At 33.9% G+C, this 21,950-nt stretch overlaps 2 protein-coding genes and 1 pseudogene across 2 annotated transcripts; 1 reads left to right on the top strand and 2 right to left on the bottom strand.

Moving 5' to 3' along the window:
* Positions 1–2,478: 2,478 nt before the first annotated feature.
* LOC132720853 (uncharacterized) lies at positions 2,479–8,085 on the bottom strand. Its single transcript, XM_060705076.1, has 6 exons — positions 7,993–8,085; positions 6,032–6,187; positions 4,764–4,843; positions 4,250–4,324; positions 3,523–3,655; positions 2,479–3,220 (listed from the first exon to the last, which is right to left on the bottom strand). The coding sequence occupies exons 1-6, from the start codon at positions 8,060–8,062 to the stop codon at positions 2,631–2,633; spliced, it is 1,104 nt and encodes a 367-aa protein (XP_060561059.1). The 5' UTR covers positions 8,063–8,085; the 3' UTR covers positions 2,479–2,630.
* Positions 8,086–9,724: 1,639 nt separating this feature from the next.
* Positions 9,725–15,027, bottom strand: LOC132720851 (uncharacterized). The gene is made up of 6 exons (XM_060705075.1): positions 14,877–15,027; positions 14,016–14,159; positions 12,943–13,022; positions 11,671–11,745; positions 10,732–10,879; positions 9,725–10,324 (listed from the first exon to the last, which is right to left on the bottom strand). Exons 1-6 carry the CDS (start codon positions 14,902–14,904, stop codon positions 9,750–9,752), a joined length of 1,050 nt encoding a protein of 349 aa, XP_060561058.1. The 5' UTR covers positions 14,905–15,027; the 3' UTR covers positions 9,725–9,749.
* A 751-nt stretch (positions 15,028–15,778) lies between these two features.
* On the top strand, positions 15,779–16,955 carry LOC132720856 (uncharacterized; annotated as a pseudogene).
* The last annotated feature ends 4,995 nt before the right edge of the window (positions 16,956–21,950 follow it).

Genomic DNA, 21,950 nt, shown 5'->3' with positions numbered 1-21,950 from the left:
ATTTATCAATCACTTCATATAAATGAGTTATCTGTTCGTTTAGGCCAATACTTTAAATATGATTCACAGACCATATGCTGTAGTTTTCATAAATATAGGACGAACAGCATAAGGAAAGGAAAGCAAACCCTTTTAAAGATAGGCAGATGTTAACAGTATCTCAGAATCAAGTTTTACAACTATCAAATTTTTTTTTTGGTAAAGACAAAAAACAGAGAGTCAGACGGACAGAAAGGCATGTTTAGACGGTGTAGATTGACATACAGATATCCATATTAGCACAAACATCTCTGATTCATTACGTTTGTATTGAAACTATCTTATCTCATGTGTTTGTAAAATTGTACAAAGAATTTAACACTCAAATTGGGGATTTATTACCACTGGCAAAGCAACAGTTAACTCCGAATATAGCTCCTCATCAATATTTGTAGCACAATTTAGTTAAACCAGAGACACAGATAGCATGTTATCTATGTTTCTGGTTAAACCATGGAGCTCAACAACAATTTGAACTGCTTACTGTGACTATAAAATAAGTTTTCTCCCTTTTTTGGAATCACAATTTTGAAATTACATAATCATTGTAAATTCTGTATCTGTTTTGACTCCCCTGACATCTCATATATCACTAGTATATAAAAAAGATAATATACTCGTATCACGCTCAGTATTACCTTTCAATTCTTATCTTCCAAATGTTATTAAAATAAAAACATAGTAGCTATCATACACATTGACATTTTTATACCAAAAACTAATGATCTGTTAATAAATATCATGCATTTAAGTTTCTAAAATTCATAACAATTTATTCTAGATTTCGTGCATTGTTTACCCAAACACGCTTCCGTAGTTACATTTTGAAGCTACCCAGGATGAACTTAAATTTGTTTATTTTTATTTTTCCTACTTCATAAACATCTTATTATCAAAAGAAATGTTAATATATAGGCTAATGATTATTTATATCTCATGAAAATTGCAAAATCTTTACTGTTTTAAACGACAAACGATGATTTATATACACGCGAAAACCCATTACAATTCATTCATTGTATTTGATATTTGGGCATGTACGAGGCTAAAAGTTGTAAAAACAAGTAAATATAATATAAAAAATTATACATACTTTGCACAACAGCTTCTAAATCCAACTCCAAGTAGTAAATGTGTAAATTTTGATATATTTAAATCGCGCGGCCTCATAACTTTTGTTTACCTCGACACCGGTTACAGTATAAAACTCTGTGTATGGTGTACATGCAGAGCCATATAAAAACTCGAAACAAATGCAAAATTTGAATTGCTTTTTTACTGGTTTGCCATAGGGTTTTTACCTGTTTTATATGATGGGTATAACAAACTACAAATGTAAAAAAGCTTGTGTTGCAATTTGTTTGACGTTAAATTTTACTTTAATGGGACTATTTAGTCAAATTAGTAAAATCTGTCACATATATTAGCCTTATTCATATAACAAGTTTTTAAAGGATATAATACTTTCTGACTTACCAAGTATATAACTGATTTCTAAATGAAATATGTACTAATTTGCTCCATTTACTTTAATCTCATTAAAGAGTTAACAATTTTATGACACGTAATAATTTATCGGCAGAGTGTAAAATATCAATGTCTTTTGCTCCGTTCATGTGTAGTTATCAAATTAATGGACCTCAAGCAACAAGAAGAAGAGGGGCCAGGATAACAATGTGCGTTATGTCGTTCGACCTTTGCGCCCACTTATCATCAAATGTACTTCATAGTTTTGTGTAACTACGTATTTTAGATATACGTTTTACATGTATATGTGGAGTATCCGCTCACTTCAATGGTCATCATCTCCCCAGCCCCACTAAAAAACACTTTTTTATCTTTCATGTTCGCACACAGATTCCGACACGGTACTCGTTGCCTATATAGACCGTCTATCTTATTTTTGCAAGCAGTTAAATAAAGTGATTAATAACGAGTACAAAATATCGCCGCGTTTGCTACTAGAAACAAACAACGTTTCTCCTTTTCATGACAAAATATTTCGCATTCAACACTGCTTTTCTTCACGAGCATCTTACAAGCCCTACATCCATAATGAACATTATTTTAATCGCAAGAAACATCGTAATAACTTTTTAGGGTAAATGTCCCTAAAAGATTAAGCAACTACAATCCACTCCGGATTACTTGGAAATTTCATTTTCATGAATTTAGAGGCAAAGAGAGTTTGATAAAAAAGCATTTTTAATATATAAGGCTTATAAGCCCTTGATGACCCGATTATAGTATAATAAAAAGATGTCACTGGAATAGAAAAACAACGATCATTGCCGAACTCAAAATAAATATGTGAACAATGTAGCTTATGAAATGTTGGTTTTACGCTCATTTATCTGATTTATTTAGTGAAATGTCCACCGACCACCACATCCCACAAATATAACCTACCGAAAGAAAAACATAAAAGCAACAACAATATCTTAATTTGGTAGCTTTATTTGAATTTGAATTAACACTAGAAGAAAGTTTGATATTAGATAGTTTGATATTTAAAGTGAACAACTAAACTCACATTAAAGCCTTACAAGCAAACTATATTATCTAAACGCATTTGCTTATAGGAAATACAGTTAACATTTGTTTAATAAAGCTGCAAGTGAATCAACCAAATTCATAAGACTATGCAAATTGTCGACGTGTATCACGTGTGTTTTATCTGTCGCTATTGTATTTTCACCATCCAAACCAGCTAATCCACCCCAAAGCGTATTCAAACGAGGCCCGACGCTCAATACAATGACGTCATGACTTGCGCCTTGAAGTTCTCTTTGTTGACTGATGCTAAGATGAACTAATTGTGCGGTTCTTGAATCGGTGATGAGCACAACAGCATCCGGAAAACTAGAGCGGTCCCCAGCCTTTGGTACTAGTGCATGGTTCACTAAGTCTTGAATAGCTCCATCTGTATCATGTCCTCGAACTTGACCGTCCAGTGTCACATACTGCAAGTTGGATATCAAACTAGCCTCATCAGTGCTTTGTTGAAGCCCAATCTTTTCATGCAGGGTCTGGTCATACATGTAAAGTGCTACGAGATTTTCCGTCATGCCAATATCGAGACGTTTTGCTATTGCTAATAAAGCACCTATCAAGTTCGTTTGTTCATTGTGTACAACTTGTGATGTTCCGTCAACGAGAAAATAGATATCCTTTGGACATCCTACAATAATGAAATCAAAGAAATCAAGAATTGTAAAACACAACAACAGCTTCAATCAAATTTATAATAAAAGTAAGTCCAACATCCTATGATTGATTTATTTCAAGCTTAAGTCATTTTCGGTTTGAAAAAAGGACAGATATATTAACTCTACTTAAATTGTTAAACACCACAGGCTCAAATAACATCCCTCAAAAAAATAGTTAATTTAAATAATGTAGGTTTTAATTGCCGTTTAGTTAAATTACATTCATAAAATCTAAAATCCTATTCTGCAGGTATTTGTTTTCATAAAAACCTGCCTGATGAAGACGACGGCTGTGGACCACCAGGGTAATTACAAAAGTCTTCCGCACAGCACGTGATCGAGATATCACGCTGCTTTACGCCACGTTTTCCAAACGGGATAGAAAGATCACTTCCGCCATCACAAATCTGAATTCCAGAATGTGTTTAATTAAATCATAATAATTTTATTTAAGTTTATATTTGTTAAGCCTACATCGCTTTGCAAAGCTAATTGTTTAGATACTACATGTCATATGGTAATTATAAGTACTACAAGTTAGTGAAAATAAAAAATGAACGCGAACAATACTTCGAGTAGCCAGCCGTACAGTTTAGAGGTAACATTATTCAATAATAAATATCTGGCTTTTGATGTCTTTGATACGAAAATTGTAAATTTCATTGATTTGTTTGTTATCTTAATATTTCATTACTTGTGTTAAAATCCTATCAACTTGACTGCATTGTCGTGATTCTTTGCATCTAGGTCCTTAGATCTAGGTGCAATAGATGTTATCTGTTATTCAGCAAATGTGGGTTTTCCCGGATAATCTGTAGGTAGCTTAACGGTGCACTACCCGTCACAATGCTAACTTCTTTCTTTATTTTCGAAGCTGTAACTTTAAAAGTACCTACGAATAAGCTAGGGGGAAAATGTGTATAATTCCAGAGTTAATCTTTTACTTTCATAGAGAGTTTATTAACGTTAACAAAGTAATACATTTAGGTTATTAGGATTACCTGTTTAGCCTCGCACGTCATTTGATACTCATGATGGCCGTCAATGAACGATTTCAACTCCTTCCTCATACAAACCTAAAATGACGTCATACCTTAGACATAGTTTCAGTACGTATATAATATGCAAATGCCAGTTATAGTTATCTATATTAAAAGAGCAACATTTAAAACACGTGCTCATACATCAATAGTCCAAAAGTTGACTTATTAAAGAGAAGAGTATTTGATTCTCTATATCATTTGTGTTATAAATGTTTTGGGTTTATTTGAAGACGGTGTTTTTGTATGACTCTGACTATTCAAATTTAAATGCAAACACGACACTAAAGTTTTTTTTGGGAAACAAGTAAAGCTCGTGACTTAAAACACTTTCCTTCGTGTATCTGATCATGACAAGTATTTTACAAACTGATGATAAAACAAAACTTTTATTTTTTATTCTTACCAAAGTTTAAGATATATAGATATATGCATGTGTAAAAATTGATACAACATTTAACATTTAAAAATTTACCTCTCCTTCCGGACAAAGCATTGTTGTATTACAGAGGTGATAGTCCATCACAGTCGCATTACAATGGTAGCATTCGACCGCTAAAATATAAATAAGAAATAAGCCATGCCAATCATATATATACAAATGTATATACAATGCTTATATCCGTGTAAACAATGACCATTTCCGTGGTAACAATGAAAAAAGAATCGTGGAAATATTGCTTATATCCGTGTAAACAATGATAATTTCCGTAGTAACAATAAAAAAACCGTTTCAATATTGCTTATATCCCTGTTTACAATGAAAATATCCGTGTTAACAATGCATATATCCTATTAACAATGAATACATCCATGTTAACAATAATTATATCCGAGTTAACAATGAAAACATCCTTGTATCCAAATGCGTTAACAATAATTATAACCGTGTTAACAATGATTATATCAGTCTAACCAGTGTTAATGTCTGTGTTTAGATTGTTGCCAATATTTATGTCCGTGTTGATCATGCTTACTATTATTTAAACATGTGAACAATGCTTATAGTCGCGTTAAGGATGCTGATACACTGAAACTACTCTTTTAACAATTATTGTTATTCGCGTAAACAATGCATTTATCTGTGAACATTGATTATTTTATTGTTGAATGTAATTTTACACGTGTAAGCTTAAAGTGACATTATGCTCATATTTTCATAGTCAAAATGAGCTGAATTGACTTTATATTTCAAAAGATTGACTGTCAAAATTGTGTTTGACCAACAGTTGAAAAATGTTTAGGATAAAATTATAATTCTGCCTAAATTTAAAAAGACTGCCCCACTCTTTTTTTTTAAAATAAGCGTTAAAGGTAAATTCTTATGGATATTTACAGAAATTTTGTTTTGATCTGTGCGTTATTTATTGTTTATGCGAACTTATGTATTAAATTAAAAGGAATGATGAAAAATGAAAACTTATTTTGATCTTCACTTGTGCACTCACTATATACCCTTGGATGGGCATAATGTCACTTTAATAATTAACCAAGTTCAATGTCAATGGCGATCTTACTTTTACGATCTAAATTTTAGTGGGACGAATTTTATGAAAGTGTATATCTAAGACCAAGAAGACAGATTCTTTAGTTAAATCAAAACATTCCCTGTGTACATTTTAATGTATAAACACACATTTGATTTAAATGTATAACAAAATTGCCGCTGTATTAACATAAATAAAAACGCTATTGTTATATTGCAAGGCAATTAGATAAAAATAAAACATATACATTACTTACGGCATAATTTACAGAACCTAGCACACACTGACTTAGCAAGTGTTATATCTGAGCAAAGGTCTGGTCTTTGGGAAACCATAAGTTTGCATGCTGTAGTGTCAATATCATCACAAGCTGGGGATGTTGACTGTGTCAAGACAACAGTTAATATTGTACCTACAATATCAAATGAAAATAATAAAAACAAACAACAAAAAATAAATAAACAAAAACAAAAACCACAAGATAAAAAGACAAAACCAACAGCAAAACAACAACAAAAACACAACTTAAAAACTAAAACCGAAAACAACAACAACAGCAACAACAACAAACAACCCAACTACAACAACAACAACATCCATAAAGAACAACAACAACAATTCCTTTGAATTATCGAGTTTCTCCAAAATATTGATATCCGAAATCCCAAAATGTTACACGTTTGATTGATTAAAACTGCTTAATGTCCTCAATTTTGAATAAGCATCTCCAAACATTTCCTATCTGCATAACATTTGCATGATCAATCAATGTTATATTCCATAAGTTTTGACATATCCCTAGATAAGTTCTTGATGATAATGGAAGAGAAATATCATTCATTGATAAGGGTTCAAAAGAATAGGGCTTGAACAAGAAGAAAATGAGCAACATTAAATAGGATAATGAAACTTTAAGATATTATGAAAATAACTATTAACTTTGGATGTCTACAACAAAATGATTTTTGCACCCCAAGGTTTACTAGGTTGTCTGCTTCTGGTGGAAAATCAACAATTGTCGCAATCAGCCGTTTCAGGGAACTCACACTGTGGTCACTAAAGGTCTACTTGCGAGGGTTTGACCTTGCAGACCACCTATAAACAGGCGGTAATCAGTTTTTGGTAATGGAAAAGCCAGGCAGGTTTAGGATTGCAATGGTGTGCAATTTTAAGTCGGATTTTTATATTTGCCATGGAAAAAAAATCACTGATTTTACATACTTCGACCATATAACTGGCACACGATTCCCATGACGGAAACACTTTATACCGCTTACAAGAAATCAGCTCGATACCTGATAGGTATCTTTGTTTGTTAACCCCCCACCCCAGAAAAAAAAAGTAAAAAGAAAAGAAACAAAGACAGAAAAGAAAGTGAATAATACAAGAAACCATAAATGGCTGTCGAGAGTTGCACCTGAAATGGTATTAATGAAATCTTTGAAGACGATCTTACATTTTACCACCCGATTAGCTCAATAGGTAAAGCGTTGAACTGTGAATCGGCTGTCTCGGTTTGATTCCCGGACGATGCAGGTCATTTTCGTTATCATTAACCATGTAATCCTTTTTTTCGGTCATTCGCATTTTATCCTTACTCTGGAATGTACAGAAATTACCAGTTCCTTCCGAAAGTGTCAGCAATAGTGAAGTGACAGCCTGGCCAGGAACGATGCGGTGGCTGAAATGCGCACTGTCCTAGATCTACTGTCGTGATCCCGAGGGTAAACTACCACGTGTGCCTTCATGTTATAAACTGAACTGACATGATGAAGATAAATCTACTTATGATAGGAAGCACCACGCCACATGTACTTAAGGATTTAAATATGAGCCGCGTCACGACAAAATAAACATAGTGGGTTTGCGACCAGCATGAATCCAGATCAGCCTGCGCATCCGCGCAGTTTGATCAGGATCCATGCTGTTTGCTGTCAGTTTCTCCACTTGTAATAGAGTTGGTAAGCCCTGATCAGACTGCTCAGATGCGCAGGCTGGTCTGGATCCATGCTGGTCGCAAACCCACTATGTTGGTTTTGTTGTGACGCGGTCATATATTTGCGTTCCGTTGTGACGTATGAATAAATAACATCCAATTCTTTAAAACATTTTTACTAAAGTCGTTTTTTAATGTTCAAAAAAGATCGTTATCTATATCAGATACTAAAAAGGTACAAAGTTACTTGATTTAATGAACTAAAACAATATATAACTCACAGAGAACAAAATAAAGTCCTGTCGACCTCATTTTTAATTTTGCAAAGTTTGTATATACAAGTTTGTACATTATCAAGATAAGAAAGTCGTTATTTTTACTTGTTTGAAGTACTGAAATATTACTAGTACTTGAACTTAAGTCCTTCTTGGCTTTCACCAACTGATATTATTGAAATAATCTATGTCACAAATCACGTTTAAACTTATATAGAATTGGTGTCAAATATTAAAAATACACATATAGAATTTGCCATGGGCTGTTCTCACGTAAATATCGGTGGGCGTTTGTGACCGAGTTGTTAAGGTTATAGACTTCAACCCACTTCCCCTTACCACTGTGGGTTCGAATCTCGCTATGGACTTTGGATTCTTTTATGAGGGGAAGCTATCCGATCAGTCTCATCAAAATGTCGCTCCACTACCCTTCTCTAGGTAAAGAAGTGTAGCGGAGCGAAAATGATGATCTTGATTTAGTGAGATTGCTATCTGACTAGTTTATGTAACCCGGTAGTTCTACTCAAAAATGAGATCTTCCTCTATCAGTTAAGCCACGACACAGTATCTCGTTCGCGTCAAATAATTATCTCGTGCGCACGACTTAGTTACTGATGGCCACGATAATGTATCTCGTGCACACCACTAACTTATCTCGTTCGCATGTCCTAGTTACTTGTGGCCACGACATAGTATCTCGTGCAATCGACTAAGTTACTGGTGGCCGCGACTTAGTAACTCGTGACCAAGACTTAGTAACTAGTGGTCACGACATAGTATCTCGTTTGCTCCACTTTATTATCACGTGCGCACGACTAAGTATATCTTGGCCACGACATAGTATCTCGTGAGTACGAGATAAAGAAAAGGCACAAATGCCACCTCAGTGTCACCGTAATATATGTATAACTCATATCCCCAAATTACGACTATACCATTACAATTTAAGGTTAAGTACAATGTTTTGAAAATTAAAAGACCTCGAGGGACAAAAAATATGTTTTCCTTAATTGCTTACTATTTAAATAGGCAATACATCACTTAATAACGGTCTTTCAATTATTTCCAGAGAGTAACAATAATAAAAAAATATTCAAAAAACCAAAGGTTTTGAATTGGTTTTACACAGAAGAAGAGCTGTTACGTTTTCTAGCAATGCTAATTTCTTGCTCAAATTCAATATCTTACTATATACATTATATTTTGAAAAGTTTTTTTCAAGTTTATGTCTCTTGATATCTCACAGATGAACCTTTTTTGACTGCTTATCATACGCTTAAAACATACAAAGTAACAAGGATATTCGTTTTAATTTGGCGTTTGATATGATGCTGCTTTATTCGTTACATCTGTTCCTTTAACTAGCTACAGGAACGCCGATGGTTTTAATCAGGTGGCCGTACGTGTCTGAAATAATGCAAAGAGGGCACTTAAGGTTTTCATTCACCAGTAAAATTGCCATATGACCTCTTCTCTGTTTGTGCCAGGTAAACCAAAACTAGAAAAGAAATGAAACAAAGAAAAAAGCACTATAGGAAGTATGATATAGTCACTGTAATGGAGGATACAATGTTGACTTTCATATTCAAGTAATTGCATGTTCCGAAGGAAATATTTTACAGTCTACTTGGAAGCCAAGCAAAAGTATTAAGCTTTTCCAGTGAGTATATATATTGGATAAATCACTAACAATAATGTATTTCTTATTTTGTGTAAAACTCAATTAACAAGCATTCACTACATTTTATTCTTTAATGTTTTTTTTAACATATTTTCAACAATGCAACAATCGAGTCTACGAGGTTTGTAGAGGTGTACATATCATTAACGTGAATGATGTGATTTTGATCAGTTGCAAATGTCTCCAGGTTGTGTCCATTTAGAGATTGAAACCGGGTACCAACACTTACAATGATCACATCGTGACTAGCTTTCTGGAGGTCAGAGCGATCTCTAAGCATACCATGAACGTGGCCGGAAATAGCTGAATCCGAGATAAGGACAACTGCATCAGGGTAGTTGGATCTATCTCCGGAACCTGGTTGTAATGCGTGATGGGTTAGACCATGGATAGCGTCATGTATATCAGAGGTACGGTCTTTGGTACGAAACTGTTGAAACTGAAGTGCCGTCAGTAGACTTAGTTTGTCAGTGTTCTGTTGAAGATCGAATTTTGGATCGAGATTGTCGCCATAACCATAGAGACCAACTAGATTATTTTGCACCCCAATGTCCAACTTCTTCACGACATCAATAATAGTTTGAATGACGGCTTGCTGTTGCGTACTTACAACAGCGGATGTTTCATCAACAAGGAAAACAATGTCTTTGTCACAACCTATTTTTTACAATAAAAAAAATGAAAATCGTTTTTAGGGCTAATAAATATATTGATAAGTAAAAAAACTAAATGATTGTGTTATTTTCTTTCTAGTGATGGATACTTATTGAATGTTATAGTGGCGATATTAGCATAATACGATAGTATAATTCTACGATCGAAGATGTGAACATAATAAAAATATGCTCTGTATCTTTGTGCGAACTATAAAAGATAAACACGGAACAGCAAGGTTTGCAGCCCATTACGACAGAGCATTACGTTCTTGTATTAATAACATGTATAAAATAACTGTAGCAAAAGTCAAATTTCTAAAGATTAAAAATATATTCTTTCAAAATTTCTTTCTATCTTTCTAGAAGCGATTCATATTCTCAATGATAAAACAAATAACTGATGCGTACCGGTTGAAGTTGATGATGGTTTTGAAGTTGTTGCAGTGATTTTTGGATAATTACAAAGGTCATCCGCACAACATGTGACCGATATATCTCGTGATTCAATATCACGTTTTCCAAATGGAATGACCAAGTCACCTCCACCATCACATATCTGTTTTTAAATATAATAGAAAATTGTATCTAACCAAAAACAACGAAATACTTTATCATACTTCTATTCATTATTAAACGTTTAGGTTAGCGTGATTAGTTTTTTCATAAATAAAAACCCAACAAATTCCGGACATCTTCTATTTAAATTATAGTTAGAATACTAACGATTGACTGACAAACTATTACCACATTGTTGTGCGTATTCAACTCACTACCTATTCAGAGTACAATACAAAACAGCCTATACCGTACCCCGTTGATGCTGCCTATCACCGTATATAGCTCATTACTGTAAGGTAACTATGATGGTCACCGTAACTGATAACGCAGGCGGTGCTATGAGGGTCGTCTCTCTTGTTTTGAGTTACCTTTCCTTTAATTCACTTTTCTTGCATATTTTAGGTTTTTTTATTTAATGTTTTGTCACATATCAAACTTTCATGCAATTCCATGTTTTCATCTTTTCACTTTGGGTATAGAGAATAAAAATGTTTTAAATAAAGACCAATAAGATATAACATGCGCTTCATGGGCAGGAATAATTAAAGAAACACCCGTTTGCCTTTTTTTTTTAAAAAATGTTTGGCAATGTATCAAAATGAGGTCAGCTACAAGAAAAAATGTTTAACAAAATGGCGGACATCTGAATCAATTGGGTTTTCACGGATTAAAATAGTGGGAAAGTTATAAATGCAATGTACAGGTGCTTAATTCTTCCAGAGGTCTAAGCCTCCTCGACTACTGTTATTTGTTATATCTCAGTAAAGTTTTAGGTCATCAAGAAAATACCTGTTTTGCAGCACACGTCATTTCATACTCATGATGTCCGTCAACAAACGATTTCAACTCCTTTTTCATACATACCTGTAAGTTATAAAGAATATTACCTGTATATAAAATGCCATGTTTTTTTACAATTATGTTAATATTCATTTGAAGACAAACATAATAGGTGTATTTAGGGGAATAATCCCTACAACAACGATGTTTTCGTACTTGGGACTCACGAATGCTATAGTATCCTAAATCATCGTCCCTGTCATTTTGTTCGGCTACTTCCCCAGGCTTTAGTTAGTACATAAGCAGTTGATATCCAGTTACAGACAAAGTAAATACAGTGGGTGCACAAAGTACTAAAATAATGTAGGTTTCAACTGGCTTTGTCGCAGATCTTCTGTCAATGCCTTTCAAAGACGTGCACGTACCGAGTGGAAGACAGAGATGGTGATAACCGACATAATGATTTCAATCATTTATGTTGCTGATGATGGTTTTGATGAGCATTGATAGCAATGATGATAACGATAATGGTGTTGATAAAGTTGTTTTACTGCTGTCCATGATGATAATCGTCTGACTAATAATTACGTTTTCGTTGAAGGTGTTGATAGCCTTAGTACGATGATGATAGTGATGACATGATTGTTGATGGAGGGACAATGATGGTGTTTCTGATATGCAATTATTTTGTTGTTCTGTTGTTTTATACAGCATATTTGATATAGTATGTGTTTATATTAGTGACTCCTGAATTGTGTATACGAATATAAATTTGTCATCAAATTACATACGACAATTGTCTCTTTTACTGACGACTTTATCACATACGTGTTATATATTCGATCTGTGACGAAATGGGTCATCATTATCTCGTCTAATGAAATTGATATCAAAATATTATCACGCCTGATAACTATAATATAAAAAACATTACCTCGCTTGATAAAAATTGGTATCAAACTATCATCTCGTCTGATAAAATTGATATTAAAACATTATCTCGTCTGAAAAAAATCAAAACATTGATATCAAAACATTATCTCGCCTGATAGAATTGGTATTAAAAATTAAAACATTATTTCGCCTGTTAAAATTGTCAAAAGACAGTAGCAGGTAATTCTCTAGTAACCAATACTTTGATTCTCAGCCAAGTTTTTTTTTAATGTTCTTGTTGCTGGGTCATATGGGGGTTGTTGCGTTCATTGAACGCCGCCTTTCCTTGTTGAACTTGTTAATCATATTTTATGCTTGTCCAATATAAAGAACTTTGAGTTGCCTTACCTCGTTTTCTGCACATAGTTTTGTAGTGTTGCAGAGGTGATAATCTAACACAGTAGCATTGCAGTGGTAACATTCAACGGCTATAATGTTAAACAGAAATGTTAAACAGAAATCTGTATGATTACAATTTCTTCGCCCCAAATATGTTTTGTTTTGATACAATGAAAAATACGTAAGATCATAATCTCAATATTATTCTTAGAAAAAAATATGGTGACGACCCTTGGAATGTCACTTCGCTATGTCAGTGTCATTCATTTGAAAGATGCTATTGTGTAACATATTCTGAATGTATGCATATACACCACAAAAATCAAACATCATATACAGTTAAATTAATATGTGCTTATGACGTTTATTTCAAATTGGCAAGTTAAAAAATAATCTTTAAGATAATGTTTTTTATACAAATAGAACATGTTCAATCTCATGTTCATACTCTTAGAGTTAGCGTATGTGCATGTAGATATGATATATTACTATTGATACCAAATGTTATACTATATATTCTTAAAGCCACATTATGCATAGGAAATCCTTATTTTTGTTAATTCTTTAGAAATGTCAAACATGTGTTTAATAATGTGTTTCAATAATACATTTAGAACACGTTACATCCTTCAATACTAAAGAAAGTAGTACTGAACATACAGTTATGTGTCGTAAAGGAGCAAAAATATGAACGAAGTAGTATTTTGACTTCCATACAAATTACATATTCACTATAATTACACTAATTGCTGACAGAGCAAAAGTAGCAAAATAGTGTATGTATATGGAAAATAAGTTTATTTTTTGAAGGCTGTATTAAGATACAAAAAAAAAGTTGGCACCAGTTCTGAGACATAATAAGCCTTTAACAAAGAATATATACCCATAGAATTTTATTCTACAATCTTTACCTTTATTGAAACACAAACATGAGTAGTTCTATTACGACAGCTTTTTGAAAGTAGTGTAGTATATTAAATACATGTATAACGTTTTTGAAAAAAAAATGATTTTGAGAAATAGAAGTACATGTAATAGCAATTTAGAGACTTAATGAACCTCTGCTGTATAATTATACTCACGGCACAATTTGCAAAATCTAGGGCACGTAGATTTGGCTAGGACTGGATCGGAGCATAAGTCTGGTCTCTGGACCAGTAGGAGTTTACAAGCTCCTGTGTCAATGTCGTTACATTGTTGTGACGTCACCAAGGTAACGCTGGCAACTGAAACATCATTATCATTACTAAGAACTAATAAAAAGTGCGCATATTGTGTAAGTAATGAAGTATTCTTACAGGACCCAAATTTTTCCGTATTGAACAAAGAAGTGTGTGTTATTATGCATTAAAATCTGACGCGCTAAAAATAAGTACGGAAACTAATCAGGCGCAATTTAGCTTAATATCAGGTACGGCAGCATTTGTTTGTTGATGTCGTGTTAGAATCGAAATAATATATCCAAATCGGTGATTTTATCGCTTGATAAAATCATTGTTTGTCGTTCGGATGCGCATCATTATATATAATACCTCGCATCCAAACTCCAACCAAATAAGCCAGACCAGCATGTATCTCTATACGAGGATATATTGAAAATGTGTAGCCCCTTAAACTTTGAATGAACCAGTCTAAATTCATAATTGGACACAGAAAGTAGGTTTCGTTTTAGATATACATGACATAGGTTCCATACTTATAGATTGACAGTTGCTGGTGTTTACCAATCATTCCGAGGTTTAGTTGTTAGTACAAAACGTTATGTTAAGATTTTATACACATTGTACATGTATAAGTGTCTATTGAAAGAACAAACACCAATATTTCTGAACTTTCTTTAACTCTTATATATATATTTAATAGATTTATTTTGTGTTTTTTGGTTACACACGCAGTTTTTTGTCATGAATGGCAAACAAACAAAAATATATGTTAATACTTACAAAGAAATAACAAAGATCTTGTCAACATTTTATCACAAAGTTCCTACGACGTCATACAAATTGTGGTCTCGGTTTTCAACATTTTGTTATCAGTTGACACGTGTCATCTATTTTAAGCCAGTTGGTTGATTTCTTGTTATAGGATGACCTTTCTAATGGACACAATAACTAAAAATTTATCATATCAGTCAGTTATAACCTGTATGCAAACATTTAAATGAAATTTACTGAACTGTTTACGATTTATGGATATTTTTGAAACAAAAAGAGGGTTTTCTTCGGGAATCATTGTATTTTATAAAATGGGGCTTCGCATTATTTTGGGGGAAAGTATGTGAAAATAATTTCGAACAGAATGAATCCTATTAAATATAAAAAGTCAAATTCAAAATTCCCCGGGACGTTTGCCCACGCTAGTTTCACATAGTCGGAAACTCTCCCGATGCATTTGCCCTTTGACAGTGTTTAATGTCACGTATTTTAGAACTGATTGAAGAAATTTTGTATTTCCGATCCGTACATTTATAAACATTATAAATTTAACTACATGTACATGTATACCAACTGTGTATGCATACCCTGTTTGAACCCAAGGTAGAAAAGCGGAAAGGTTGCTTTTATCTTCATCACGTGATGAATGTGTATAAGGCCTGAAATTCTAGCTCGTGGTCAGTTCACTAATTTATTTCAAAGATGGACACGTCGTTGCCGCCGTATCCTGGAAATTTCAGAAAAAAAAATTGACGCCAAGAGAAATAACTATCAGAGATCTGTACAACCCTTAGAGTTTTTCACGTTATTCAACCAAGACGATCAAGATTTGAATGAATGGTTAATGGCAAACCATTTCTTAGTGAGAAGCATGCCGTGTACAAAATCTTCAGAAGGGTGCATCGGAAATCATGAAGGGGTGTCAGCGTAAGGGCAGAATCTCCGGCGCCACGTTTCGCTGCAGCGTGAACCGGAACCATGAGGTGGCTATCAGAACCTTTTCATTTTTCGAAAGTTCTAAACTATGCGTCCAAGATATTTCTATGTTGATACGATGTTATTTAGATGGAATGACGCTTTTACAAACGTCTATCTTTGCGGGCGTAAACTATAAATCTACTGCTTAAGATTGGGCATCGTTTCTTCGTGAGCTATTCAAAGAACGTTTCCACAGGAATGTAACACATAAAAAATTTCGGGCTGAAATAGAAATCGACGAATCTCTCTTTAGAAGAAGAGTGAAGTGCCACCCTCACAAGGGATTAAAGGTAATGTTTATTTCAATAACACAACTATAAATTTAAATATATATATATTACATTAATCAGCTATTTCATGCTAAATAAGTAGCGTACATATTTATTATATATTTGTTTTAAACTTTGCATCCTATGCTATTTTTCGAAATAAAATTTTAATATTGTTCAGACTCGTTAGTTCAAAAAGGTGGTTTAAATTTCCATTTTAAATTTGCTTCAATATATAAAAAGATAAATTTCCTATGCGAGAAACGTGCGATTTGTTGCTATTTAGAATTATAATATGTCATATAACGTTTAATATTTGTTTATAGGTATGGGTTTTTTGGTATGGTGGAGAGTCATTTCTACACCATTATACTGTACCCTGTGGAGAATAGGTCAATGCCACCCTGATACCAAACGTTATGTTGAAAAAGGCTCGACCATATATAGCGACGGTTGGACAGCTTACTGTCACCTCAATGACATAGGTTACAAGCACTTCACGGTTTTGCACAAGTATGCGTTTAAGAAAAAATACAAAAATACGGAAACTGGAGAAATAGTATCTGTCCACACCAACCAAATTGAAGGAGCCTGGAAGAATGCAAAAAACCATTTCCGGAAAATGTCCGGAACCCAGGCAAGCCAGTGGAAGGGGCACTTGGCCAAATAATGTGGCGCTCGGAGATGAAATCGAAGAAATATGAACATTTCTTCGATTTGTTTAGAAGTGTCTACACATCGGAGGGTCCACCTCAATACCATTACTCCACGTCACTGTTCTATTCGTGACCGGGAACGGTGATAAATAACATAGGAGATTAGAATGTTGAACCTTACATGACAGATGCCAGCAGAAATGACAGCAGCAGTGAATAGGACGTTCTGTCTGTGGATACCGAACCTATACAGATGAAAGATATATGTCCAGAGAAACATTTGATAATTCCGTCGGATGATGGTATCATTCCAGCGAAAAGGTCACAAACAACCCGTCCCCTCGACAAATAAAACCTTTCACAGCTGCACTGCTTAGCGAATTATTTTCGGACAGTTCAATAGATGAACCCGTTCAATGTCCGGTGCAACTACCTATGTCTTCTAAAAGCAACACAGAAAATACGACCACACTCCTGCTGAGTCTGTAAAGTCTGTACTACGCGAAAAGAACAAAACTGACATTGTGTGTCACCCGGCAGGCTTTAGGAAGGTAAATCCCGTAAATCAGTAAAAAGACTCCAACAAATCCTTACAGCAAAATCAACTATATTTTGTGGTCATCGTCAGATGATGATTTTCAATAGTAAACATTGAAGTTAACTATCATAAATGCTAAGTAAGCAAAGAACGATACCGGTAGATCGCTTATATTGTCCAACAACATTGCCCAGGCACTCATGCATTTGCACGCATGATTTGACCCCATAGTCGGTATATTCCGTAAATGTTACGATCTATTTGAAAATCGATATGAATGTGAATATTTGTTTGTTAAAATGCTGTAAATTTAAAATCCCTCTTAGAGCAGTTGGGTTGAAGAATGTCGACGTAAACCGGTAGGTTCGAATCCCATTTCAGCGATTTATTTTTCTTTTCTATTTAAATCTCAAAATTGTCATTCTCTTAAAACTATTGCTTTTTTGTTGTGTAGTATTTTAATAACTGTTTTTATAACGTGCGCGCTACAGAAAAGATGACATTATGTCACAAAGGAAACCGTTGGAAGATACTGCAATGATATAAAAATATAATTGTGTATAAAACACCACTTAAAAATATTCTAAAACCAGGTGTAATTAAGAGATTTCAAATTAATATTTGCAAGTTAATAAAAAAATCGTAACGTGATGAATCGAACCAGAGACTTCCAGATCGGTAGTCCTATACAACACACCTCACTGACGAGTGAAGTTAGCAAATATATTGATATATTCTACAGATACTGAATTGTCAGTGTTCATTCGAATAACCTTTTCGAAACTTAATAAAGTGCCAGGTCAATATTGTCGGACAATAACTATATACAATGTATATAGTATTGATATAATCATACAATGGATACGTAACAACTAAAGAGGCAGTTTATGAACTTTTCACGCAAGAAGCGGGAAAATTATTATCTACCTAAAATGGTGTCATTGGTAAGGAATTCTGTGTTAGTTTATTTATATTTTTAAACTAATGCGCATGACTACGTAATTTCTTGCAAGCGTCTGAGTGACCAAGATTATTGTGACCTACGGAATGACTATTACATTTTTTTTAAAAAGGCAATTGCCCTGGGGGAAATGCTCGGATATTGCCGAAAGCTTATTTTCAGCATGTTTCCGTGTTGGTGAGCAACTTACCGGTCAAGTAATGGATCCTGTATTGCAGCAAGTCTAAACAATACTGCAGGAAGTCTTATACTGCGGCAAGATCAAGTAGTGCAGCAAGTCTAAGGATCACAGCAAGTTCAAGGAGCTCAGCTAGTCAAATTGTGCAGCAAATCTAATACTGCAGCAAGTCTTCATATACTGAAGCAAGTCCAAGGAGTGCGGTAAGTCTTAGGAGCGCAGCAAGTCCAACAAGAGCGGTCGGTAGGACTATTCTTAGTGCTTGATAGTAAAAAAAATGCTTGATACAGTTACCTCCTCCTGTTTACAGGTTGGGGTCATGATGGTGAACAAGTGTGCACAGTTTCAAAGCCATATGTCAATGGACTTTGAAAATATTTGAACTATTACAAAAACTTTAACGTAAATTCTAAGTCGAAAAAGGGGCAGAATTCTGTCAAAATGCTTGATAGAGTTACTTTTGCCTGTCTACAGGTTGGGGTCATGATGGTGAACAAGTGTGCAAAGTTTCAAAGCCATGTGTCAATGGACTTTGAAAATATTTGAACTATTACAAAAACTTTAACGTAAATTCTAAGTCGAAAAAGGGGCACAATTCTGTCAAAATGCTTGATAGAGTTACCTCCTCCTGTCTACATATTGGGGTCATGATGGTGAACAAGTGTGCAAAGTTTCAAAGCCATATGTCAATGGACTTTGAAAATATTTGAACTATTACAAAAACTTTAACGTAAATTCTAAGTCGAAAAAGGGGCATAATTCTGTCAAAATGCTCGATAGAGTTACCTCCTCCTGTCTACAGGTTGGGGTCATGATGGTGAACAAGTGTGCAAAGTTTCAAAGCCATATGTCAATGGACTTTGAAAATATTTGAACTATTACAAAAACTTTAACATAAGTGGTTACGCCGACGCCGACGCTCGGGTGTCTACAATAGCTCTACTTATTCTTATCGAATAGTCGAGCTAAAAAGTGCAGCAATTCTTAACTAATAATCACAGCCTGTGTGGTCGAGGGGATAGAGTTGATGACTTCTAATCCAGTTACCACTCTGGCGTGGGTTCGATCCCCGGGAGATGCTTTGGTAGTTTAGCGCGGAGGAAGGTAGTCTTGTACTGGTGTAACTCTTGGTTAGGAAACTACCCGCCTATATGACTGAAATACTGTTTGGAAAAGGCGTAAAATGAAACAAACAAACAACTAATAATCAAAAGTACCACTCGGAATATCAATAATAATCGAATAAGTGAAAAAGACAAAAACTAACTAAATTAGATTTACATTCTCGATTCAATACTAATCAATGTACCTATCAAATTGTAAGCTTGCAAGAGTCACTACACTAAGCTATTTGCTAGACACGGATTACACTTAACTTTTATACTCACATTTTCTGAAGAGCATATATTATTGGAGTGTTATTTAATTTCTAAGCAAATCAGTATTACATATGAATGAAAGTTTTCCGGTTAGTTCTTAATAATTTGGTAAATCTTTGTTTTATAGGCCAAATATAGTAGAAGCGTTTTCAGTATTTCATTCGTAGTTCTCTACAAATGAGTCAAAAATAGTATTCATTTTCAATTTTATTTGAATTGCAATTCAAATATGTTCTATCAGTTGTTCTTAGTTAGGTTGATTATCAGTTTATCATGAGGTGATGTATGAATTTCGTTTATGATTTTCTAATTTTTGGTTCTTGGATAAAATCGAGATAGTTTTCTAATTTCATTCGTGCTTAAACAAACAATAAGTTTCGAGTTAAAGTGAATTATTGACGGATATCAACGTTGATATTCTTTTAAAAAAAATATTTAGATTAATTTGAATGTTGGAAATTAATTGCCAAATGTACACTAAACCATGATTAACGAGTGCATATGTTTTTGAATGGCTCATTTTTTACCATATTGTATTGTGCCCTAACTCTGCATCCAAAATGAAAAAAAAACCCTATCTAACATGAGCAACTTAATTAAGTACTTAAGAACAATCATTTATTGGTGCCCTTCCCAGTTCTCCGTAGATTGCCTCTACGTTTGTGGAACGGTTTACACATAAAATATTCCTACAAAACTTCGTAGTAAATCTCAATATCCGGTACAGCATGATAACCCCATACTTCCGCGCAATAATTAAGTGTAGACAAATCACGAAATCAAACAAGTATGTTTCTGAGATATTGACAACTCTAATTCGTTATTAACAAGGAGTTATGAAGAGATGGTGTTTTGTTTAATTATTTGCTTCGTGTGATTTTGAATAAATAAACACCAAAATACCTAAATGACTGTCAGTTCGCGAATAATTGATATAGAAATCATATAATGTATAACGATCGGTATTGTGGTAGGTCTCAAAATTATTCACATCTATTTTAAAGTTTTGGAGCCATATGCAAACATTGCACCGTCATCTGCGAATAATAATAAAATATCTTTACATTATCAATACTCAGTAATCTATGTCATTTATCTTTCTTTTAATAATATATAGAATATCACTGAATAAAAGGGAAAAAGGATGGTGCTAGCTGGGTCTCCCTGTTTTACTCCAAATATTGATGAAACGTAATCTGAGACCGACTGATACCAGAAAACATACTTCACAATTAAATACATTGATTTTTAGCTGTAATAAGCTTGGTGTCTACGTTTGATGTCCCCTGTCCGGTCAAACTTTTTTTTACACATTCCAGACAAGCGACAAAATATTTCCTTTACGTTGGCATTGTTTTAATGTAATATCATAGAGAACAAATTCGCAATCATAAGTTGATTTTGACTTTTGAAATCCATATCGATTGTATACTAGTTCTGAATTTTCGTCTGCCCAGTTTGTAAGTCTAGTAATTAGCATTTTTTTTAGAAAATTAATACATTATGTGATAATACAGTGAAACCTGTCTAAACCGAAGCCGTCCGGTCCAGAAGATAGGTTTCTGTCGGTGAAAGACTAATATAGTTCATGTTGTTTACTTGAGGGTCACATACAAATTACGCAAGTTTTGTTGTGCACCAGTTTTGATTCATTAAAATTTAAAGCTTGTGTTGGCTATCATCCGCACGATTATTCAGTTCGTCCGGGTCCACCCTTGCATTATATACTTGTATTAAAGGGACTCCACTGAGGTTTTTTGACATGACGGGACTGGAAATATTTTTTTCAGATTATTACTCAACTATACTTATAACTTATGATCAAACTTCCAGATCATTAGCTCGTTCCGTTTTTCCAAAATAATAATTATACTAGTGAAATAATAATTATAATAGTGAAAATGACCCAAAATTGAAAAGTGTTTAAACGCTTTTCACTCGAATCGGACAGAGAATAGCACAAACATACGATTTTCAATGTATTTCCTGTATGTTTCTTAGTTACATTTTATTTATATTTCTGTTATAATAGCTCGAGTTGATCTATGTGAAAAATTAAAATTTTATGTTTTAGGCTTATTAACCTCAGTGGAGATCCTTTAAATGAATGTGAAATTTGTTTTC

The sequence above is a fragment of the Ruditapes philippinarum genome, unplaced genomic scaffold (assembly GCF_026571515.1).
Source record: "Ruditapes philippinarum isolate M1 unplaced genomic scaffold, ASM2657151v2 ctg6122_1_1_1_1, whole genome shotgun sequence".
Lineage (NCBI taxonomy): Eukaryota > Metazoa > Mollusca > Bivalvia > Venerida > Veneridae > Ruditapes > Ruditapes philippinarum.
This window is presented reverse-complemented; position numbering and strand designations above follow the sequence as displayed.